This window comes from Pseudonaja textilis, chromosome 3 (assembly GCF_049901715.1).
Source record: "Pseudonaja textilis isolate UNSWEBS1 chromosome 3, rPseTex1.2, whole genome shotgun sequence".
Lineage (NCBI taxonomy): Eukaryota > Metazoa > Chordata > Lepidosauria > Squamata > Elapidae > Pseudonaja > Pseudonaja textilis.
The window spans coordinates 56,473,192-56,498,829 of record NC_141992.1 but is presented as its reverse complement, the minus strand read 5'-3'; the positions used below and the strand labels follow the sequence as shown (position 1 = coordinate 56,498,829).

At 38.8% G+C, this 25,638-nt stretch overlaps 1 protein-coding gene across 1 annotated transcript; it reads right to left on the bottom strand.

The window, feature by feature from the left end:
- Positions 1-1,106: 1,106 nt before the first annotated feature.
- Positions 1,107-10,417, bottom strand: LOC113453406 (uncharacterized). Its single transcript, XM_087929836.1, has 2 exons — positions 10,074-10,417; positions 1,107-4,469 (listed from the first exon to the last, which is right to left on the bottom strand). The coding sequence occupies exons 1-2, from the start codon at positions 10,099-10,101 to the stop codon at positions 3,235-3,237; spliced, it is 1,263 nt and encodes a 420-aa protein (XP_087785962.1). The 5' UTR covers positions 10,102-10,417; the 3' UTR covers positions 1,107-3,234.
- Between the last annotated feature and the right edge of the window lie 15,221 nt (positions 10,418-25,638).

Genomic DNA, 25,638 nt, shown 5'->3' with positions numbered 1-25,638 from the left:
ATTGGAGGTGACAAAGGCGTGAGTGACTGTGAGTAATGCTTCCCAATCTAGGAACAGGAACAACTGGTGCACAAGATGTAATTGTGCAAAGGTTGTCCTGGTCATGGCTGCCATCTGCTTCTCAAGAGGGACCTGAAAATGCAGGCATATCCTCAAATTGCACACCAATTCTGTCTGTCTGGAAGTCTATCATCTCATTCAGAATCAATGAGCCCAGGGTATAATGGAGTATCATAAGGATACTGATTTTTGACCCCAAGCTGGTAAATGATCTTGCCCAAAGTTTTCATGTATATGTTAAATAGGAACGGGGAAAGAGTTAAGTTCTATGGAACTCTGCAACAATGAGCTAGGGGACTAGATTTCCAAACCAATTATTTGTGCAATGAAGATTTATAAACTAGTATATATGAACAGTTATGAACACCATTGAATGACCTGCTTCGCTTGCACCTTTAAGTATGATGCTATTCCCTATTAATTCTCTATGTTAATAAAAATAAAAAATAAAAATCAGTTCATGAGTTCAGCTGTTTACAAAGTGGCAATGCTTTCTGCTTGTCCACTGAGAAAACTTCTGATTTAACTAAGGGAAAAAATGAAATTGTAACACATAGATGTACTTCTGAGGTGAATATGGAATCTCTTTCTTAATAATGGTAAGATGACCAATGCCTCTTGCATGCAATTATTATAGCTGACTTAGCATGAGGAAATGAAAGGAACATCAACACTGGAGTGTACACATTGGTATATCATGCTTTCCTGACTGGGCATTAGAACATTCCTCTTGCTGCACTCTGTCTCCAACCCAATCCCAAGCTAACAGCGACTAATTTTATAGGGACCAGTTTTATATGTCCACATACTAGGGCGGTAACAAAAACAGAACTAACTGATCAAGGAATGAGATTCCAGAGAGTGATAAATATGAGGCTGTAGGCTGTGTGGCTTAAATGGTTTAAATTACAAGGCGACAGTCGTCACCCATTAAAATGTTCATGCTTTGAGGTCATCTATTTACCATAGATGTTTTTTATAAACCAGGTATTTAAAAAAAAGTCCTGCAGAATATATCAGGAAAAAAAAAACACGTACTATTGTAGTTTCTTTAGTTTCTGAAACATTTATTCCAAATAATATATTTAATCTGGTATTAAATTAGCTTTTCCTTTTTAGCAATATTATTTTATTCTTTTTTGAGACAAGTTACAGTAACATAAAGTTTTGTACAAAAGGTGTGCACACATACAATTCTACATACACCACACACATATACATACCCCATCTTCAAAGTAAGTAATGTCAGTATCAAATTAATTCTTACAGTTTAGATTTTTTAAAAATCAGACTTTCTTCATTTTTTTGGACCATTAGTCTAAGATACTGGTGTGTGTGCCTGATTTTGTGAATATTGAATGCATTGAGAAAGTTATAAAAATAGCATTCCTCTTTCCCTAAATTTGAACTGTAAATGGTTTGATTGAACCAGTTCTTAACATTTGTTTAGCTGTGAAAATGTAGTAATAAGCAAGTGCTTGTATACATGTGACTCTTATATAGTATGGTTTTGAAGCATAATTAACTGTGATAAAGATCTTACATTTTAGTATGCTAACAGCAGTGAAATACATAATACTAAATGATTCAGATGGTATGATGTCACAAATATTCCAACTGGTAGAAAAATAAAGGTTTCACACCTATAGGGAGTGAAACGTTATTGTCACATAACGTATTGTGACTTTTTCCCCCTTTGCTAAAATGGCCAGCATGTGATACATCTGGGCCACGGGCTGCGAGTTTGACACACCCACACTAGTATATAAAATGTGAGCAAACCCTGTTCCCTACTAGTACTCGTGAAGTTACCCTAGTTTGGTGATGAAGTGCCTGCAAATAAACAAGCTCAGCAAACACCAAGGACCCCACAAATAAAGGGTGTCCACATAATGCACATTCAAGTACATATATGTTTCATATGTGATTTGAACCAACAACCTATTTTTGTTCCATTAACCTTCACTTAACTTATCGAAATCTCTCCAATTCTCAACTGATGGATCAATCATGAAAGGTGCCCCAAAAAAGACTGTTTCAGAAATTTGCACAAGGCCAAACTATAAATGCCCAGACATTGTGAAAACAAAACAAATAAAAGCAAATTACTCTTATTATTGGATAGGTTAGAAAATGTGCTAATTAAATGAGGATATGCTAAGTGTTTGTAATATTTTAATAGCCAAAAGAATCCTTTAAGAGAATGGGTTTATGCAATTCTTTCCACTAGGAGGCAGTGTCTCCAACTGACAGGAATTTGAAATAGGAGTGATTAAAAAATTGGAGACAATCCAAAATTGATGTAGCTAAATATGAAGGAGGGTTTATGGGAGACACTAGCTTATATGCAAGGACAAATGCCAGGATACAGAAAGTCACAATTCAGGAGGTAGATTTGGAAAAAGCCATGAAGGAAAAGCCATGTAGAAAACAATGCAAAATTTTATATAAGTAATATATTATATAAATGATATATAGTATATAATAGACTGATATACCACTTGACAGTGCTTTACAACCCTCTCTAAGCGGTTTGCAGAGTCAGCATATTACCCCCAACAATCTGGATCCTCATTTTACCGACCTCGGAAGGATGGAAGGCTGAGTCAACCTTGAGCTTGATGAGATTTGAACTGCCAAATTGCAGTCAGTAGCAGTCATCAGAAGTAGCTTGCAGTACTGCACTCTAACCACTGCCCCATCATGGCTCTTAGTATAGCAATATAAAAATATGAGATAGCTGTGAATTAAGAAATGGGAAGTTGTTTTTAAAAGGGAGTGAAAATATTTTGTGCCAGATGGCTCCTATTCATATGGGGTTGGCAAGCCTCAGGTTTTGAAAAAAGTTTTTATTTTAAGCCTTTCCTCTCAAGAAATGTTTAATTATGAGAAGTATTAACTTTGAAAACCATGGAGTACGTAGTTAAAAGGCATAGTATAACTGGGACGGGAAGGAACTTCAGTTAGATAGCCCACTTAGTCCCACTGTTCAAGCAGCTCCAAGATTGTTTTTTTTTCTATGCTTAATTACAGTGGATGCTCCCTTTCAAAGCTGTCTAGTACTGCAGAATAGAAAAGGCTATGATATGGTCTCATTTTTATATATAAGTTGATCCTCCACATCAATAGTGCATTTTAATGTACAATAAAATCCTATTCTTCCAACAAGCAGCCTCAGCAAAGATTAACATTCTCATTCTCCATGTGGTCTGAGTCTTCCAACTCAATCCCGGGAACAAGGTTGTAATAATCTACTGATTTGTTCATGTAGAGCCTCTCACGGTCTGCTGAATCTCTCAGAACATCTGTTACACTCAATGTCTCTGCTTCAAGTTCTCCATTGATTGCCTCTTCCTCTTCAGTGGCCGGCTTTGTTGTTCCCAACTTTTCTTGGTCAAGATTTCTAAATGTTAAGGAATCATCAGAAGCTCCCGGTTTAATCTCCACCTCCTCATAAAGGTCTCTGCTGCTCTCCAATAGTGCAGTTGAAGGTTTAAGCAAAATTTGGTTTCTCAACAAGTTGTTTTCACTCCCTGCAGCACCATGAACAGCCAGAACAGGTGGAAGAGAGCACTGAAGATCATCAGATCTATGGGTTCCATTCTTCTCCACTGTAGCCAACTGGCATTCCTTTCTATCATGAAGAGCATAGCCTGTCTTTCTCTTTGTCTTCTTTTTGTGCTTGCAAAAGTAGCAGGTGACCAAGACAAGAACAGCAACCAGAGGTAAGCAAATAAACAGAGCTGTGAGCCTATGAGTCTGGCACAATTCTGCCTTAGAAATGTTTTTGATATTTATGCCATGGTAGGGTTCAGGGGTTTGACAAACAATGTCAAATGAATTCAGGATATATTTTCCTAGATGTTCAAGAAAGTTGCAAGTGCAATCCCAACTGTTGTGAGAGAGACCAAGTTTGAGGAGGGAAGGTTTGAAAATCCCAGAAGGAAGGGAAGATAAGTTATTGAAATCAAGGTAGATCTCCTGAATGTGGTTAGATGCTTCCAGAAATGACTCAGATAAATTCTGGAGTTGATTGTTCTCCAAGTGAATAACACGCAGGCTGGGTGCATGTCTCAGGAAATTATCTGGAAGATAATTTAATTTATTATGGTCCAAGTACAGAATTTCCAGGCTAAAAGAATCAACACTTACATTCTTAATATGTGATATATCACAGTTTGATAGATGCAGCTCTTTCAACCCTATGGTTTCAGCAAAGATGCTCCAGTCCAAAGTATCGATTTTAGTCCTTGTGAAATTCAAACAACATATCTCAGGAACTGATTTAGTCCTAAATTTCTGGAAACTGATATCTGTGCTGCAGTTGCAGGTCTTTTCCATTGCTCCAAATGTAAATTTGGTTGCTAATAGCATCCCACCAAAAAGTATAACTGTCCATTTCTTCTGATCTAAATAAAAAAGATGGCAATTATTAGACATTTTGCACAGATTTGCATTATGAACCGCAATTAAAAATCAACTCTTTCTGCCGTTAACTCACAGATTCAATAAACAATGATCGGTCAAACTTGGCTGATTCTTCCATTCCACTGTACCACACTCCATCACTTTTTGTCTCAAGCTGAACAAAGCAGGTCCCCCAGCTTTTAAAAGTGGCTTTCATCACAATGGAAGTATCAGAAGTCAGATAATTTAAAAAAAAATTTTTTTTCAAATATGACAAGGATATATTTTCATTATAACCAGAATTTGTACTACGGTATACTGTAGTGTGTCTACAAAGTAAAATGTTTTAAAATGGTTGCTTGTCACTCTCTGGGAAAAGCTAGCAGCATCATAAAACACTATGAGGCTATTCTGTTTACATGATTGCTAATATGATTGTCTGTTTCCTAGTATGATTTGATTGCTATTGTACCCTATGACTACCAAGTGTCGTACCTTATGATTCTAGACTCTTCATGAATGTATCTTTTCTTTTATGTATACTGAGAGTATTTACACCAAGACAAATTCCTTGTGTGTCCAATCACACTTGTCCAATAAAGTATTCCATCCATCCATCCACCAACCCACCCACCCTCCATCCATCCATCCATCCATCCATCCATCCATCCATCCATCCATCCATCCATCCATCCATCTATCTATCTATCTATCTATCTATCTATCTATCTATCTATCTATCTAATATCATGGGCTGTGTCTCTTAGTATCTTGTACTGTAATGCCAGAGGACAACTCTCAAAGAAGCTCAAAACCCAAGGAACTTATGGCCCACCAAGCACAAGTAACTTTCCCTGTTCACAGCATTTTTTTCTTCCTTCTGAGAAATATATATTTTTATGCTAGTGGTGTGCTTCCTCCTTTCCTTACCCTGCTATAGGTACAAGACAGGTCCTTTCCTTTAGAAGTGAAGTAACTGAATTATGAAGGAGACAGGAGAGCTGTGAATTAATGAATGAAAAGCTGTTTGCTTGGAGGAAAACAGATACTTTAAAAAGAGTGAATAAGTAAACATAGACCTGAATAGGTTTCTAAAACACCATTGGAAACGGGAAGGAGATGTCTTAATCTTTGGTTGATGCTGTATATCAGAGTGTTATTATGAAGAGTAACACACACTGCTTTTTCATTCCAGAAAAGATGTAGCAACAAATCCTTTTGCTTTATGCTGATGGTGCATAAATTTGATATCAATTAAGCATTTCCATACTACAGTATGTCACTTGTCCCAAAAAGACCTCAGTCATAATATGGTTTGCTTTATTTTGACTAAGAGCATCATTAACTTAGCCACTAAGTGTCATATAAGCCATAGCTGAATGTATTGTATTGAATATATTGTAAAAATCCAGTAGCATTTATCCAGTAGTATTTATTTTTATTTACTTCATTTCATTTATATATCAAATTTGGAGACTGTCCATCTTCTCACTGAGCAACTCTAAGAGGTACATACATAGTTTACTCAGTAAATCATAGCTTCAATATGTACTCTGCTACTTTGGTTTGTCCATAGCTGGGGACTGGAGCAGAATAAAACAGCTGATTCATATTGTATTTGCTATGAAAGCAAGCAAGCAAGAGGTCATTCTAATGATTCTTCTTATATTCTTTGATCATTCCTGTCTTGTTGAACTGTAGAACAAAGACTGCCTTGAACAGTTTAAATTAGTGTATTCCCTCAACTGATTTTTTTTAAAATTCTACTTGCTGAAGGAAGATTCAACTTCTACTTCAGATCATTTGGCAGCAAAATGGCCCTGCTTTCTGTTGCTCATCTCTCGCACGTTGAAAAGTTTTGCAGCAGCTTCGTCTAGTGTCAGCAAATAATGACTGTAAAACCAAAGGCACAATGCTACTTTACAAATAGCAACCAGTTCTTTCCTGTTGCTAGGAAATAATCACAGCATGATTAAGCTATAGATGGTTTAGTCTGTGGTCTGTTTCACAGACTAAAGTCATAATGTGATTTCTGTGACTTTGATTTAAAATGTTATCTGAATCATAAGCAAGCAAAGCTTTCCTATGAAACTCCTGCACATGTACATTTAAAAGCTCATAATTAATCAAGAAGTTTAGCCCTTTAATCGCTATATTTTTGCAATATTAGAATAGAAATTATTTTAGGAATCATTTTGTCTAGGAATACAAGGAGTATAACCAGGAAGACACATGAAGGCATTTAACATTTTCAAATACTGTATAGAATATACAGGATGCACTCGCAGATGAAACAGAAGCTTGAAACCTTCAAAAGATATTGCAGGCCTATGTAAGATTAATTGCTGGAAAGTTGTGTTGCAACATTCAGGAAGAGCTAATTAGTTTTGTTAGTATCTCTCAATAATTTCCAATCGGGTTTAATGCGGATCCAATCACTGCTATGATTTTGTAATGTTTTCCTTCTGCCATTGTGTTGAATCGGAAGTTGTGGTATAGTGGCCCCTGTGCTGGAGTCACTGATTTAATCTACATACTGCAGGAACAATTAGCAGGCCTTGAGCCAAAATAGGATCCCACCCTAGCTCTTCCTGACCAATGACATCAGCTTTTTCTTCTCAGGCTTGGTTCTCAAACATCCCTGACACTTAAAATAGAATATTAAGATCAGTAATAGTCATTTGGAGTCAGGCAACATCAAACTGAACGAATTAATATGTAAGAGTTTCTAGGAGAATTTACAACATAAAGGGAGAAACCCATTATACTTTTAAGGTTAAGTCACATCAGTGTTGATGTTAATGGAAATTGAAATATGTTTATGCTAGATATTTTGGACTATTACATCCATTAACACAAATAAACATGGCCAAATAAAAAAGTGTTAGGGAGGTTGTAATTCCATGTTTTTGGAATGCACTGGTTGCCTCCCATTGAGGCAAGAACAGATAACCTGATGGGAGATTATATAATTTAGTACCCAATGTATTGTACCAATTTATGATAAGTCAGACAAAAATAATTAATGGGAAGACTTTTGTGGGAAAGGTATAGGTTAACCTTTCCCCACAAAAGTCTTCCCATTACTTATTGGGAATTATAATTATATAATCTACACTGTCTGGTTGTTAAAATCCTGGATTTTAAATAGTTTATTCCACAAACATGCTTTTACTGCACAATTTCTTTTGAAGCATCTGATCCTATTTGATCAGTGATATTCACAAGGCAGCCTGTGGTCTCTTTGTTTGCAGTTCTTTCATGGTACTACCATTATATGGAGCTAGCTGGCACTGGCATTGGTAACTGTTCCTCTTGAGTTACTATTCGAATGTTAGTGATCTTTGCTTGTTGCTGGAATGGATCGCTAGTGTCACTTGGCCTCTTCTCAACGTATCACTGGCAGTATTGAGAAGGGACTTTGGCTGAACAAACAGGCAGAGAGGCACTCTTATAACTGTTTGCTGTTTTTGCTACATGGCACACACTGATGTCTGTTGCCTCAATTGCACATTTATTTGAACAGAGAACATGTAGGTAATAGATGGGACAGTGACAGTTGTTAAAAGGATAGTTTTATCTGTGCTACAAGCTCTTCTCTGTGTCCCTAAGTGGCTTGCTGTCCTTGGGTGCAGTGAAAGATGTTATCTCCTCACTACTATTGATGACAGAGTCAACTGACAGCTAGTCTTTGTGTGTACAATGGGAACCTCAAACATAGTAGAACTTGTCCTCTAATACTAAGTTTTTTGAAAAAATTATGTATCCCAAGAAGCACAAACTGCCTTCAGATTAGCAAATGAATCACTGATCTACCTGTTATTTTTCTGTAAAGAGAAAAGTTACCTCAATATGTTTTCTGGTTTTATCTAGAAGGGAAGGAAATGGTTGCCTTCAAAGCGGAAACAAATCCTTTGGAATATTCTTCACATGCATGGAGTAGGTGAATGGATCATGACTGAATTCCTTGATCTCTACCACTTACATTATGGTAAAAAATTCTTCTGCTTTTGAAAAGCAAGTCAGGGTTACACCTGAGAGATTGCACAGGTCTTGTGAATGAGGTTATTATCTCCAACTTTAAAGCTACAAGCACCTGCTAGCTCCTCATCTTACAAATGCCATTGAGGCTGGGAAGACAATAGATCAGGAATACATTTTTCCCTGTGTGATCAAGGAGCCATACCCAAGCAAATTGCAGAATTCACTTTCTTTTCTCCTATGATTCATGAAGGCGGGTAAGGAGGAAGGAAGAATGAATAAGGAAGTTTTTAACTGCTCTGGGAAATCAGAAAACTCCCAGTGCTGGGATCCAGTCTGAAGCCAACAGAAATGTCCTTACTAGCAGCTCTTTGGAGAAAGAGTGGAGGCTGAAACCCCCACCCTCCCAACAAGAGACACATTCAGTTTCTTGGGGACTCCCCTAATAGTAGATTCCATGCCATCAGCCCAGACCTTTTACATGGGAAGAAAGATGACACCTAAACATGTATCTCAGCAGATGCAATTATTTTAGCACAGTATTGTGAAATGCAAATGCAGAAAAGCAAGAACTTCTGTGCTTTTCTGGTTCCCATCATTCCATTGCAAATTATCATTGCAAAAGATCTTGAATAGTGATCCACAGGATACCTGCTGCCCTCTACAGCACCGGAAGTGCCACTGACCAGAGAGAAGAACAAGACAGAGACTGTGGGAAACAGCAGAGAAAATTGACAGCAGTTGAAAAGGGATACCCTTTTTATTTGTCCATGCTGTACAGTACTTCATTCAGCCAAGCAGTAGCAATGAGAGACGTTTTATTTCTTCTTTCAAGACTCCAGCAGCGTCCTGAAAAATAGCCCGGCTTTTTGCATCTTTTTTTTAAATTTTATTTTAGTTTCTTTGCTGCATTCCATAAACCTCCCCCTTCTTTTCCCCCACTCGCCCCGCAGGAAATGGGGTTGGAAATCCGTAAGCGGTTGGCTGGAAGAAGGAAAACAGATCTAGGTACCCTGGGAGTACCCTGGAGCGGGCGGAGGAGAAACTCGAGCCTTCCCTACAATTGCCTTTCCTTCGCAGGGAACCGTTGCACGACATTGTGCTCCCGCTTTGCAAAAGAGTCGCCTGCAAAAAAAACTCGGCGTTCTTCTTTCTCCAAATGAACGGAGCCTGGTCTCCCAGGATACCAGATTATAAACAGAAAGCATCTCCAAGCCGCGGCCTGGCAAACGTCCTGGTGCCGCGGGAATAAAGCCCCGAGCGGATCTCCCCCTCCACGTCCAGCCGGGATGCAACAGGCCGACTCTCCCGCCCATCCCAGCTCCTTTAAGCCAATTCCCCCGGCAGTGTCAGGAAAAGTACAGCATGGTCTCCCAGAGAAGAGAGGGAAGCTGCCCCCAAGGGACGCCCTCCCCCTTTGCCTCCTTTTCTTGGGACACCTGTCGACCTGCGCGAGGAAAACAAGGGCTTCCTGAACAGGTCCTTTCAGTGGCCCGCTAGCGAGGCTTCGCGCTCCCTTCCCAAGAAGGCGCGCTCCGACGGCCGGGAAGCCCGAAAGCTCTTTTGACCGTCGAGGATGGCGGGCGACGCCTTCGAGCCAGCCTGCAGAATCTCCAGCTACTCACCTGCCCCCGGGGCCCGGTCCAGTCCCATTGTCCCGGCGCGAGGCGGGAAGCTCCGTCAAAGTTGTTCCATGCCTGGCTCAGGCTCGGGAAGGGACGCTCTTTCGTCGAGCGAGCCACCTCGGGCAGCGCCGGGCTCTGCCTTCTTCCCCGGGGCGTGGCCCTCCTACCGCCCGGGAAACTGTCGGAAAAGGCATTTCGCGGGAGAGGAGGGAGAAGCAAGCCGGCGGGCGCCTGTAAGTTTCCTCCCGCCGATGCTCGCTGCTATGCCCGCTTTGGAGGCCTTCGCCTCCCCCGAGAGCCCAAGCGTCCTCCGGCGGAGTTTTTGGGTGGCGGCCTTCGAATCCCGGAAGACTCGCTTTCCGCCTCTCCCGAGAAAGAATTCAGGGAGAGCCGAATGTGCGCCCTGGAGTGACTAATCTGAGTACACATTTTATTTATTTTTTACTTCACCTTTCACCAGTTAAATTGTCCGTAACTGTTTTGTGTCATATTTAAAGACTGCGTGGTTGGTTCCATGAGTGTGGATACTACAGGTCGTCCTCCGACTTATGACCACAATACAGCTCAAGATTTTTGTTGTTAAGTGAGACATGTGTTCAGTGAGTTTTGCCCTGATTTACACCCTTTCTTGCCTCAGTTGTTAAGTGAATCACTGCAGTTGTTAAGTTAGTAACCCGGTCGTTAAGTGAATCTGGCTTCCCGGTTGACTTTGCTTGTCAGAAGGTCGCAAAAGGTGATCATGTGACTTTGGGACACAGCAACAGTCATAAATATGAGACAGTTGTCAAGTGTCAAGATTTTGATCACGTGACCATGGGAATGCTGCAAAGGTTGTAACTGAAAAATGGTCATAAATTCATTTTTTCCTGTGCCGTTGTAACTGTGAACGGTCACTAAATGAACTGGGTGTAAATCAAGGACTACCTGTATTATGACTGTAATTACAGTAATCTGAAACAATAGTAGTTTGAGACATCCACTCCACTTGTCTTAATCTGTACATTTCATTTTCACTGGTGAATATTAGCCAATCTGTCCAATAATCTAACCCTGCATTGATAAATAACTTAATCCAAGAATTATGATGAATTATTCTTCATAAATCCCAGTGGCTAAATGACAGTAGCTTACAAGGAGGGTTCTTTTCAAATTTCAGGAGATTATACTAAATTTAGTTCCTAACTGCTCATTTTTACTTGTAGACACCCATATGTACCCATCACACTATTTTCTTTCAGGCTAAGCAGTTTAATACAAAATAGGGGGGGAGTGAGAAGCAATGAGCCAAGTCAATTAAAATCAGGAAAGAAGGAAAGAAAAACTAAATCTAGTTTACTTTAACCTCAGTCAGTAAACCTTTCTGTAGCATTTTATTGTTGCAAACCATATTTGCTTCCACTGTATCATACACTGATTCATATATTCTTTCTTTAAACTTCACACATTTTTTCTGAAGGATCTCATTAACCAAAGTCAGAGAAAGTACCTAAGATTTTAATGATTTACTAACAGATGGCCTAAATAATTCTCCTGCTATTAAAGTTGTTGATACTGTGGGTATGCAATGCCTTTTAATTGCTCGGCAATATATTCACTTGAACAGAGAACTAAAATCTTAACATGCTGCCTTGTGAAATCTGGGAGCTAAAGTCTACACTTTTTAAAGTTGTTGAGATTTGAGAAGCACTGCTCTCTATAGGGTTAGCAGTAATAATGTGAGACCACTCTTGAATAAAGATATAAATTCTATAATTTATTTAGCATATGGCACATCATACATGGACTAGCAAAGTTTCTGTTGCAAGTGAGACATTGTTAAATGACTTTTGCCCTATTTTACGACCCTTCTTGCCACAGTTGTTAAGTGAATCACTGCAGTTGTTAAGTTAGTAACACAGTTGTAGAGTGAATCTAGCTAATTAACCAGATGCTAAAAGGTGAACAGATAGATCAGGGCTGTCAAACTCCCGGCCCATGGGCCGGATGCATCATGCACTGGCCACGCCCATGCCTAGTTTAGCAAGGGGGGGGGGAAAATCCTGATATGTCATGTGACACCACCATGATGACATGAGTTTGACACCCCTGAGATAGATATACTATTCATAATAATAAAAAAACACCCTAGATTATTCCCATCCACCAACTGTTTCTTTATCATGCAGAATAAAGAAGGGGTCACCTTTTGTCGTACTTCCCATCTCTATTCTTCCCCCTGCTATGCACGTAAGAAAGCTAATGTTGGAACAATCAAAAGACTCCCTCTTTAGGGGATTAACCCGCTTACTGAGGGTTAGGTCAGGTGAATTAATTAAAAAAACTTCCTAATTCTAAGACATTTCTAAGCACACAGTAACTTTCATCTAACATGGTTGAATCCAAGAGTTCCGCTTAAACGCTGGCATTTAAATTCAAGGCTTTAAAGCAGGCTTTTGGATAAGTAAGCGTTATTAGGAGGATTAATTTTCCCCAGAGGGTCTTCAGTAAAGTCAAACAGAATATTATTTGAACTTGCTTATTCATCAAGTCATAGTGGTTCCATTCCAGTACAGGTTGATGAGAGCACTCCTCTTGATGCGCTCTAATGTGATGTCTTCCAAGTCAGAGTTAATTTGTTGAGGGGAAAGGAACTTGAGGATTGACTTCAAACATAAAAGCAGGTATAGGTTCAAGGCTTAGGTATATAATACTGGTGGTGAGTTGGCTATAGCGACTTGTCCTAGACCTCCAGGTAAATCACTGACTCGGGGTCTTGTCAGATGGATAATCCCCAGTGCTCCAATTATAAGCGCAACTGTTCTAAAGTTTGTGTTTAGTAAATGTTCCATGGAAAGAAAAAAACTATGAAAGTTACACCAAGTCTTCCATAACGGTTCTATGAATGAGATAGTACAGTGGTTCATACAGATTTGCCTAGACTAGAAGCAGCCCTGGAGATACAGAACTCTTTTCAAGGCATCCAGGGTACAATAGAGTAAGCCACATTTTTGCCTTTATGCTGTAATGTCTTCTCTTGCTGTAAAGTTGCAAATGTCTTGCTGTAAGCAAATGTCTTGCTGTAAAGTTTTATACAGCATCCAAAGTAAAAGTGAACCATCTGCCCCTCTGATATGTATTTCTTTGAGTTTTTTTCCTGTCTAGCATGAATAAAAACCAAGCATCTCTGAAAATGTAAACCGTCAAAATGTCAATAGCTCTACAGCAGGGGTGTCAAACTCATGTCATCATGGCTGCGTCACGTGACGTATCTGGACTTTTCCCCCTTCGCTAAGCCAGCGTGTGGCTAGCATGTGATGCATCCGGCCCACAGGCCGTGGGTTTGACAGGGTCAGTATGTTAACTCAACCTTGCTGAACTTTTGTTCTTCCCATTTTCTCTCTCTCCTTCTTTCTCACTGTAGCAAGGGAGGACAATCTGAGTTCTTCAAATATTGCTGTAGTAGTATTTCCAGTGTCCTGATCAATGGGGTCAAAAGCGAAGGTGCTGAGAATTGTGGTTTAGCTTTATATGGAGGCCATATACTCTCCATCTCTGCAAAACAGCCCAACTAATGTTCCGGGATATTGGTTTAGGCACCTATGATTCCTTTATAATAGACTAGCTGGGTACCTGTGCTTCGCTATGAAACTGTGTGGTTGGGCTGTTTTGGGGGAGGAAAATAAGAAGAAAGAAATTCTGCCTCTGCCTATCAGCATCCATCAGTATTCATCTGGCTAGCGTCGTGTCAGTGTGTGAGACAGTTGAGGGCTGTTTGGAAACTGAAACAGTATTTGCTGTGTGAGCAAGAAAGAGGCAGCAAGAAGTCTGGGTGGCTTACATCAACTGTTCTGTACTAAAGTGCTTGCTGCTCTGAAACTAAAACTGAAAATCCTCTGCTTGTGTTTTGCAGGTGAGGAGAGGGAGTAGAACTGCTTAGCATCAGAGTGTGTTAATAATAATATACAAAATACTAATGCTCTGATGGTCATTTCGAAGAATCCTTTCTTTGTGAGCACCTAGAAGCCAAGAGGAACAAAAATGCCAAATTTCAAGTTTCTAAGCTTTACGGTTCTGGAGATTTTGAGATGATGCGTGAATGGTATTTTGCTTTTATATATACAGATTATACAAGATTTAAGATATCTCTTTGGAAGGTTGCAAGAAAGATATTGGTCTGATTAACACATTAACTCATCATTAGCTTAACCATGATTTGTTCAATAAACCAAAATTAATAAGTCAGAGCAAATTTTATGTGTTACAGTGGCTGGATTCACGCAACACATTAATCATGCAACATACTAAAGAAGCAAACTACCTTTTAATTCAGCCTTATTGTGTTATATAATTCCAGACTATATAACAGTAACAGGGAAATGAGAATTCTCTGGAGCTCTGTCCCATATTACCAATGGTGAGGGTTGTCAGGAATTTAGCAACATCTGGAGGGTCAACACTGATGTAGGATTATCAAGCATCACCAGACCTCGCAGCGATGTGTGGAGAAGAACAATTTAGAAATAAATAGATGTGAAGATTGCCCAGCTAGTTGATGAAAAAGTCCTTCCTGGGAAGCATACTAAGATCTGAATTCTGATTGTAGCCTCTCACCCACAAAGAAGTTGATTGCAGATTGTTGGTTTTCTTACAATGAATTATGTATTCCATATTTCAGTGCAAGTTCCACTCCTTTGATAATATCAGAATGCTATCTCCTGTCCTTCAAAGGTCTTAACAAGCCAATAAAAGGAAAGGAAAGGAGCCTGCAGCTGTAAAAAGGTTGGCTTTCCCTACCTTATTGCAACACTGGGGCTACTGTATGAGAGAAGGCAAAAAGAAGCAGGAAGCTGATCAATGAATCTTCTTTTTGGGTTCTGTTGGAACGAGCAAAGTGGAACAAGCAGATCTCTGAATCTTGTTGGCAAGCAATTCAAGAAGGGAATCAAAGATGTGTGTAAGTTTGATAAGCAGATGGAAATTTGCGTGCACTAGATTCAAAATGCAGTTAATTGAACTGAGACAGGAATTGTCTGCCTATCTGAACTAATTTTCTGTAAAATGAGATTGTATTTATACAATTATGATTATAACACATATTACTAACTGCAACATTGAGTAATGTATTTCCGAATTTCGGGACCCAGAATTAGTTTAACAGTCCACTGCCACACAGATTAAGAATTGGTTTGTATCAGGCAGCCACAAACTAGTTTTAACTTACTCTTGATAGAGAAAATATGCACAAAAAGTATTTCTTTAGGTAATAATTAACTTGTGAAATGCTTGACTAGAAACTGTGGGGTGACCTCTGGCTTAAATGGATTTACAAACTAAAACTGGAATGAAAACTTGGATTATTTTATGATAGATACAAGCAATAAAGAATAGCCAGCAATATTAAATCTCATTTATCAGCTTCACACATAATCTGGCTCTTTGCTATAGTCTGATTACTGGCCTGGCTTAACAAAGAGAAAGTGGAGGGAGGGGGGATAGGTGAATGATTTTTCAAATTAAAACTCAGATGGCCTGGCCATCATGATAAATAATGCTTTCTTTATGGGCAGCCACTGTTAGCAATTGGTAAACGAACACCATATTATCAACATAGCAAATATAACACGCCCTATGCCAAGAGTAGAAATAAAAAGTGTTTTATCCGGAGGTCGTTCCCACCTTAACTGCAATATATAGCAAACAGAACTCAAACAAAGAAGATAGATTCCTCAACCTGAATACTTGGCAAGTCTGAGGAGAGTTTTGAAGGCAGATCTTCAACTAATGAAAAAAAATATTCTTTGGGGATAACCAAATACTCTGCCAAACACTGAATTGCAGGCATGCTAGTAGAAAATACCTGTTTAATGATTAAATCCCTTCAGCTAGGATCTTACATGGCACTCCCTGAAATATTCCTGGAACAGGTAAAGGAAAGGCATGAGAAAAATAGTGAAAAGGGGGGAGTGAGAGTAGTCAGAACACTTTCATTTCAGTGAAGGAGATAGTGCCAGGCTGTGCTGTGTTCCCCCCAACCCCGCCAAAATACCAGAAATGAAAGGCAGAGAAAGAACAAAATAAAATATCAGTCAGAACAGGAATCACAGCACTAATTTATAGGGCAGGGAAAAAGCAGAATAATCTCAATTTCCTTGGAAAAAAAATGGCAACTGCAGGAAGTTTAATCCCCATTCACATACTGTTGCTATACTTGCCCTGCCAAAAAGTGTTGACTGGAAAAGGGGGGGTCACACCTCTAAAAAAGCAGGACCCAAAATACTACTTTAGCATGCTAATACACATCATGGATAAGGAACAGGAGCAGGAACCATAGAAGGCAGGTTCGTTGTAAGAAAAAATATTAAACGACAGTGAAATAACAAGCAAATAACTCCCCATCAGCTTCTGAACCTGGGGAAGTTGGCATCTGTACCCTAGAAAGATTGGTTTACAGAAACCACAGTTTAACCCGCAGCACCATCTAAGTAGTGGGATAACATCAATCAAAATAGTCTTCTCTCTCTGACATATACAGGTAGTCCTCAACTTACAACAGTTCACTTAGTGATCAGAGTTACAACAGCCCTGAAAAAGAAGTGACTTATGATCATTTTTCACACATACATGGCCACGTGATCAAAATTAAGATGCTTGGCAATTGGCTGATATTTTTTTTTGACATCTTTATGTCCTGGGGCCATGTGGTCAGCTTTTGCAACCTTCTGACAAGCAAAATCAATGTGGAAACCGGATTCATTTAACAACCATGTTACTAACTTAACAACTGCGGTAATCACTTAACAACTGTGGCAAGAAAGGCAATAATATGGGGCAAAATTAACCCAACAAATGTTTCACTTAGCAACAGAAATTTTGGGTTCAATTGTGGTCATAGGTCGAAGATTACCTATGATGTACAAGTGGCCCAAGAAGAAACTACACGTCTCTGCATGAGGCAGACTGACCACAGTCTAGGTTCAGGAGTCCTATAAGTAGGAGCTGAGGCATTTCCAAAAGAAGGGCCTGAATACTGTCTTTGTCTGGATGCTTCAAATATTCTACAAAGACACCCTTTTCCTAAGTTAGAAGAAATGCTTCTCATAAGGCAATCATATGGAAGAATGCAGTCATCATCATTATCATCACAATCTTATGATCACAGAGGATATGATCTTGTGACCTGACTGAAATCTCAGTAGGAAAAAAACAGGGCAGAGAAAAAGTGTAGAATTAACTTTTGTCTTAGAATCACCCCAAAGGCTGAGGTTACAGACGATACTAAACTGACATAGTGGTGGTTTTGTTCGATATGTTTTCATGGGTGCAGTCACTGTGGATTGTAATACAGTACATTGATTTTTTTCCCTAGTGTTTTCCTCAAATTCAGGTCCACTTTTTTTCAGATCAACTGAGTATTAATTAATCCATTAGTTGTGACGGAAATTGTATTGAGGGCTGAGAAAGAGTGACTAGCCCAAAGTCACCCAAGCCAGGTTTTATGTCTAAAGCAGTATTAGAACTCACGATGTCCTGGTTTCTAGCCTGATGCCTAAACCACTAAACCAAACTGGCTCTCTTATGCAAACCCAGCTGTTTAAGATTAATTAAATAAATGATTAAGCAATATATAACATAAAGATTTAACAGAACAACAAAGTTGGAAAGAAGCTTGGAAGTCTTCTAGTACAACCCTTGGCTCAGGCAGGAAAACCTATACCATTTCAGACAAATGCTTGTCCAATCTCTTCTTAAAAACTTCCAGTGTTGGAATATTCACAACTTCTGGAGGCAAGTTGTTCCATTGATTAATTGGTCTAATTGTCAGGAAATTTCTCCTTAGTTCTAAGTTGCTTCTCTCCTTGATTACTTTCCACCCATTGCTTCTTGTCCTGCTCTCAGGTGCTTTGGAGAATAGCTTGACTCCCTCTTTGTGGCAGCTCTTGAGATATTGGAACACTGCTATCATGTCACCCCAGGCCTTCTTTTCATTAAACTAGACATAGCGAATTCAAGCAACTCTTCTTTATACGTATGTTTTAGCCTCCAGTCCCCTAATAATCTTTAATTGCTCTTCTCTGCCCTCTTTCTAGAGCAGGGGTGTCAAACTAGCAAGAGTCACTGCAGCATCACATGACGTATTGGGATTTTCCCCCCCCCTTTGCTAAACTGGGTGTGGGCGTGACCAGCATGTGACGCATCCAACCCGTGGGCTGGGAGATTGACAGCCCTGTTCTAGAGTCTCAACATCTTTCATACATTGTGGCAATCAAAACTGGATGCAGTATTCCAAGTGTGGCCTTCCCAAGGCATTATAAAGTGGTGGTCACTTCATGTGATCTTGATTCTATCCCTCTGTTAATGCAGCCTATAACTGTGTTGGCTTTTTTGGCAGCTGCAGCACACCACTGGCTCATATTTAAGTGATTGTCTGCTAGGACTCCCAAGAACCCTCTCAGAGCTACTGTACTACTATTGAGCCAGGTATACGTATACTATATTATTTTAATATTCTGCTGACAACAGTAACAATGTGGGGTTGGGAGCAGCGTATATCACCTAAATCACACAGGCCAGGGCCACAAAATCACACAGGCCAGGGCCACAACTGGGTCTTTACAACCTCCCAGGACCTAGTCCATGTGCAAGCTGCCTTCCTTTCACTCTCAGCTTGGTACATAGAGGTCCAAGATTAATGAGGATTTACGTATGTCAAATTTTTGTCAAGTAACACAACAACAATCCATTGCTGCAAATCAGTATAGATTTCTTTATCTCAGTTTGATAGGTTTCTATTTCTTTTAGTGAGCCCCATGTTGAAAAAGATCCATAAATCTTGATTCCAAATCTTGAAGAAATAACTGCAAAGAATATTTGTAATTTTAACACAAGTGATTAATCCCGAATCAAATAAATAATTCTTTTGATTTTAGTCCCCCCAAGTGGCAGTAATATGAAAATCAACACCAAAAGAATTGATGTTTTAAAACTTGTGTTTCATCCCCCATAATAAAGTAGTTGCAACCAACTCATTAAATATGCTGAAGGTACCGGGAAAGAAACCAAGCATTTTGTAACCCAAATGTTATAATTCCACAAAACCTCTGATCATTGTGAGGCTTCAGAAATATCAGTAGCAATTGCCTCTGGTCAAAATAGACTGAATAGGAAATGTGTGAATCAAACTTCAAGAATCCCTGGGATAAATTGAACAAAGGAAAAAAAAAAGGCTGGAGTCAATTCAAAACAGTATTATTAAAGGACCAGTTTATATTAAAATGGAATTTACCTATTTTAAAATTAAATTTATTCCATGGCAGCTTTTTATATATAATCCAATTCACATACAATACAATAAACCAGTCTTAAAGGAGCAATTAAACGTGCTCCCCCAATCATCAAAGAAAACTATGAACCCACCCCTCACACCCAGGCTTTGTTTGCCTTAAAAACAGACTGGAGTTGCTTTATCCATTCCCAAGTTATCAAAGGACAGAAAAAGCCATTAAACTCTGCTAGGATTCTACAACTTGCTGTCTTCCCACAGTATCATTGTATGATTAGCGAGGAGGAAACCTCACAGAAGTCTGACTTTTGTTAGCCTTCTTGAACTGCTAGATTCTCTCTAGATCTGTGATGGTGAACCTACGGCACATGCGCCAGAAGTGGCACGCAGAGCCACCTCTGCTGGCACGCAAGCCGTCGCCCCAGCTCAGTTTTACTGTGCATGCGCTCAGTTTTACTGTGCATGCCAGCCAATTTTCAGGTATCTGCTGCGCATGAGCAGGGGGTGGGGCGCATGTGGGAGACGCATGCGCAGGGGGTGGGGGAGCACGTGCCTTGCATTATTTCAGCATACAACAACAAAAAGGTTAGCCATCACTGCTCTAGATGGTATTGTCAAAAAAGTTGAGAATAAATTGCACAGTTCTCTTAATTACCAGTAGATGGCAGTGTCTTATCACTGCTGCAATATCATTAATTCTTTGGAAGAAACTAGACTTCCCTGCTTACAGTAGCTATCAACAGAAATAGTCTGTAAAAGGATCTAGAAATGTTTTAAGGAGAAAATCTTTGCTATTGGGATCTCAGTGATCCAGCTAACTAAACAGAACCTTGTGCTGGCCATCAATAAGCTTCCAGGACTTACCTATTTCCATATTCTATGTGTATGTGGGTTTATCCTGTCCTTTTTATACATAACTCAAGATAGCAAATATACTCGATACTACCTCTTTTATTTATTTATAATTTAAAGGGCTGGCTTTGATCTATAAAGTCCTTTTATGACTTGTCCCTTGGATACCTACAGGACTGCCTCCCCCAACCTGAATCAGCCTGTTCATCTAGGAAGCAATTGCTTCTAGGAGCTGAAGCCAGGAAGCAATGACAATCTTCTGGAACAATCTTCCTGTAGAGATCAGACTTCTATCCTTACTGAGCGGCTTTAGGGAAAAGTTGCAGACGAGTTTTTGAAATTATTAAAGAATTTTGGCAGCTAAAATCTCTAATTGGTGTGCTCTAGTTTTACCAGTACTGACTGCAAATCCCATTATCCCCAGTCACTTGGTTGAGAGTGAAAAGAACATTAGTTCCATGCCTCTTGGAGGCATCAGGTTGGGAAAGATTAGCTTTTATAGCAAATTACTTCTGAAAGATCCTTTGCTTTTCCCTCTATTCAAACCTGGTTTATACATAATACTAAGCTACAATATGTTTCATTTGGCTTAGCATTTTGTGCAAATCTAGCCTATCATGCTTATTTAACAGTGACAAAGTGTGATGCATGAACCCATATAAGTATATAAAGAGCAACTAACATGTGAGCCTGGTTTCATCATTAAGACCTTATGATGTGAGTCATGCAAGCTTTTTATTACTATGTTAATTCCTTAGTTGAAAGCCGGGAGGCGATCTCACATGATGTAGCTGTTAGTATCTTCCACAACTAGATTCTTCCCTGCTCAAATTAAATAATACTGTAAATATGCAAAAGTAGTTTTCAGAACTAGTGGCTGGAAGAAGAACATGTATTGATAAACTGGAGCCACTGATCCAAAACTTACTGCAAAGAGATGGGAGCGTTTGTGCAAGTCTATAGACTTGGAGCTGGTGTTGGCTTGCTAGGCAAGACTGTTACACAAGACACAAGTTAGTCTGTCTCTACCCCATCTTGTAAATACTATGCTGACTGGGAAAAAGACATATTGACTATGTTTATAAAATATTGAGCTCCAACTTCACTTAAGCCTATACACTTGTATGTGCTCACACATACAACTGTATGTATGTGTAGTTAGTTGTGGTTTACTATAGCCCTTGATGCTAAAAAAATTGGACTGACTTAACTGTGAGCCAGCATATTTCAACACAGTTATGTTTTACCCTATTTTTCTTAAGGGTCTACAGAATTCAATTGGTGACCTTGGCTGAGAACTTCTCTCCAGCCTACTGTAGGGGTCAGTTTCTACTAAGACAGTTGGCTAATTTCTGATTATTTACATTATTTGGGAATGTTGCAATAGAAATGTCACCAAAGTTTGTTTAACTGTTTAATAGTTAAGAAACCTTAAATGTCTGTTCTTGTTTTATAGATGAAAAAAAAAAGATTATGGAGAAGTTTGATTTGAGATGAGGTCATGTCCATTGCATGTACCATAAGCTTCTATGCTTAAATTAGTTATATGGTAGATAAATAAGTGTTATAAATGCCACAAGTTATGCTAGAGAAAGGGGAACTGGTAAATGGGTCCCAATGGCCTAATTTACTGACCTGGATTAGTCAAGATAGCTTAAGACACATGTGGCTTTATTTAGAATTTATTTCATTCATTCTATGCCTCACTTTCCCAGAATGGTGGCTTGCATTGGTTTATCACAAATATAAATAAGTCAAATAAAAAAAATAATCGCCTTCACTATCAGTATACAATGCAGTAATAATACAATACTGTACATTTTTATTTTAGATAAATATAATAAAAACAACCACATGCTGTATCAATATTAAATGGTCAAAACAACAAATTAAAACCAGAGTCTATGTGAAGGGAAGCTAAAATATAGCAAATGGTTACATTTTTCTTAAATGATGCTCCTTAAGGAAAGGAATTCCAGTGTTGGTGCCATCACCAAAATGTTTCCAAACCTGAACATGTTTGCAAATAGCAGTTAAATTACAGAGACCATCACAGTCTGAAACCATGCTTCTTTTTGGCATACCTAGTTTGCAGATTTGCATGTTTGAACCCAGACTAGCGATTATGGTTAAGTAAGTAACATATAGCATATAAAATTATTACAAAAATAGAGTGGCTAGGTTCATACATTATATTAAATCTTAATGTGGAGAGCCGGCTTAGAATGCTACCAGTATATGAACCTATCCACTGTGATTTATTTAATAAATCATAGTTTTGATTTAGGCATCTAGATACCATAGAAGAATCAAAAGTGGTTTGGAAATAACTTATTAAAAGGTTTAATTGTAATCAGAACTATCTTCTCTGGGAGTAGGAATGGAAGGGGGGTATAACATACCACTCTGAATCTAATGAACATCTGTTTCATTCCCTATAGCAGCGTTATTTTAATTCTTAGGGTTTATTTAAAATCTACTATTATACCTAGAATGCTACATTTTTCACATCACTTTGGCAGTATTTTACTTGCAAATTTTGTAACGATTAATTATTTAGGAGTTGCTGTAGCTTTAAAAACTTTCCCTTACAACAGGAACCACTTCCCTTTATCTTAGTTCCACTGTACTGTTGCTATAGTAATTTGTGTTGGTCTTGTGCTTCAGTGATACAAGAACCAGTTGGAAAAAAATGCAGAAGTGACATAACTATAAACTTACTCACCTTTATACTAAAAACCAGCCTGGAATTCTTCTATTCTCTGTTACTTTTGAGATAGTTACAGTTAAAGGAAACAATAATCAACTATATTTTTTTTTCAATAGATGACCTTAGAAATCCATATTAAAATTCATTTCCATAGTAAACTGTGGTAAGACCTTATAGACAAAAAAAACCCCTACTTTCCATTCATCCCTAATTGCTTGATTTATACCTTTACAAGTAAAAATGTAATCTGATCAAGAAGCAAAAAAAGTATTCTTATTCATTCAGAAATCCAGTTGTAAGTCATTGCAGTTGTAGGTGCCTGTGAAGTGATTTTATGACCTTTTTTGCAACAGATGTTTAAGCGAATGTGACAGTTAAGTGATATATTGGCATCCTTCAAGTCTCAAAAGAGTATGGTATCGTGCTCTGAAAAGAGGTCCTAAAACAGCATCTAGTGTGGCTAAAAAGCCAATTCAAGAGTGGCAATCCCTTCCACACTAAGGACAGATGCAGTCTGTACACTGTCCCCGGCCTAGCCCCCAGATTTCGCTGGTTCCAGGACTGCCTCTTTGCCTCAGCCTGCCAAACTAGTGCCTCTTCGAATTGGAGAAGACCATGCTGCTTCTTTAGCCTCCAAACTGAAGGATCAGAGGTCAAGGTTTCCCAGCTGTTGATGTCCATTCCCAGGGCCTTTAGATCCTTATATCGCAGTTGTGGTCTCCCTCTAGGGTGCTTTCCCTGCACTAATTCTCCATACAGGAAGTCTTTCGGAATCCGCCCATCAGCCATCCTCACAACATGCCCAATCCATTCAAATAAGAGTTTTTTGACAGAAAAATGCTTGGAAACTAGCAAAAAAAAAAAAAACCCCACACAATTGTGAATCACAGTCATGTGACTGCAAAATGCCACAACTGGTCATAAAGATGACCTGTTGCCAAGTGCCCAACATGCAGTCATGTGACCATGGGGGAAGCAAGCTGCCCCATGGCCAGGGGATGATTTTACAGCTGTAATTTTTATCAGAGCTAACCGCTCCAAAGTTAGGAAGGATCTGGGGTTTCCTCAATCAGAGCCTGATCATGGGCCAGCAGGTTAGGCAAAGTTATTTAAGCTAATCAACTGAATGTACCAAACAATTAATGCTAACCTTATGATAACATTAACAAGCAAATGAAAAAAAAAATCCTGTAGTGACTTGCCTTGTCTAAAGTTTAAATTTAAAATAAATTTGAAAACCCATGAAATGTAAAGTAAAAGAGGTATACTTCACATAATTAGCTTTAGTCTTAGTCTTAACCTATTTCACAGGGTTGCTATGGTGATTAAAAGGTGGGGGCAGATCATCCATACCATGAGGCAGAATGGTTTCATGACTCACTAAAGCCCTCAGGAAGGCTAATTGGCCTTGGAGTTCATGCCACTAAGAGAGAGGCCATACTTGCCCTGCCCAATTTCCATCCCCCAACCCATAATCCAAATGTCCAAATGACAGTGGATGGAGTGACTGGAACAACTCATTCTTGTCGAACAACTCATCTCTATGACAGAGTTCAGAAGGGAAGGCTAATGTAACATTCTCTTCTACTCCAACAATGTGTGAATCCCAAAGGAATTAACAATCCTGTACATAATGCCTGCATTTTGGGGTTCAAACATGCTGGGGTTACAGTTGACTCAGTAAAGTGGGTGATGCACTCAGGGATCCAGACTAGCCAATAGTACTGTCCAAATACAGCCCACAAAGTTTGTCTGCAACTCATTGTATGTAACTGAAAAAGTTGAGTCAATTGAATAGACCGTAGTTAAATTAATCATAATTAAGTATTCTATGCCAATGCAGCCAACTAAGACAATTACTTTGAACAGCTGATCATTGAATTAATGACAGGGCAGCAAATGGTAATTACTGATAGGGAAGGATAATGGTATTTATGGGATTTTCTGATTTAGTTGGCAAATAAGTTTCAGGTACTATACCTCAAATTGCACAGTAATACACACACATATAAACACATATACATATAAACATGTATAAACACACATGTGTGTTACACATATACATACATGGAATACTGCATTTCACACAAAGAAAAAATCCTAGTCATTTATTTAAAATGGTAATAAAATCATACTTACTGCTATATTTAATTGAAAGTTTTATGCTGAAGTTTTTTAATACTTTTACTCCTTATAGCAAACCCATAAATATAAGCATAATGCTAAGATACATTAGGATGAGGCTGATATTCTGTGCTTCCGGAAAATCATGCCTTTTCTGTTGAGTGAATCAGATAAAAATAGAACTGTGGAAATATAGTGGATTAGAAATAAATGCCATTATAAGGGCCCTGTAAAGTATGAATGAGTGAGTAATTCAGATTCCACTATAAATGCTTATTTGGAAATAGTTGCACATCCGTTGCACATTCAATATCATGCTTTTTTAAGTTACATGATATCTACCCTAATTATTACACAATGATTCTAATATGTATCCAATACAGATATTGTCTTCTGGTTTTAAAAACCAGAAGCTGGTTAAGCTAGAAGTAGTGAATGGCTCAAGGCTACCCAGGCCTGAGTTCATATGAGTCATTGAATGCTTGCCAAACTTATTTTAGCCTAGCCTGGTGGGTTTTACTCATATTGTAGTATAGTCCAGCCAATGTGAATAGTTTATAATTCAGTGTATTGCATGAATCTAGCCAGATGTTCTGAGTACACTAAAACTAATCATGGCT

Coding starts and splice junctions, on each gene's coding strand:
- LOC113453406 (XM_087929836.1), bottom strand. CDS start 10,101: ATGGGACTGGACCGGGCCCCGGGGGCAG. Junction 4,470..10,073: donor GGACCGGGCCCCGGGGGCAG/GTGAGTAGCTGG, acceptor TTTTTTATTTAG/ATCAGAAGAAATGGACAGTT.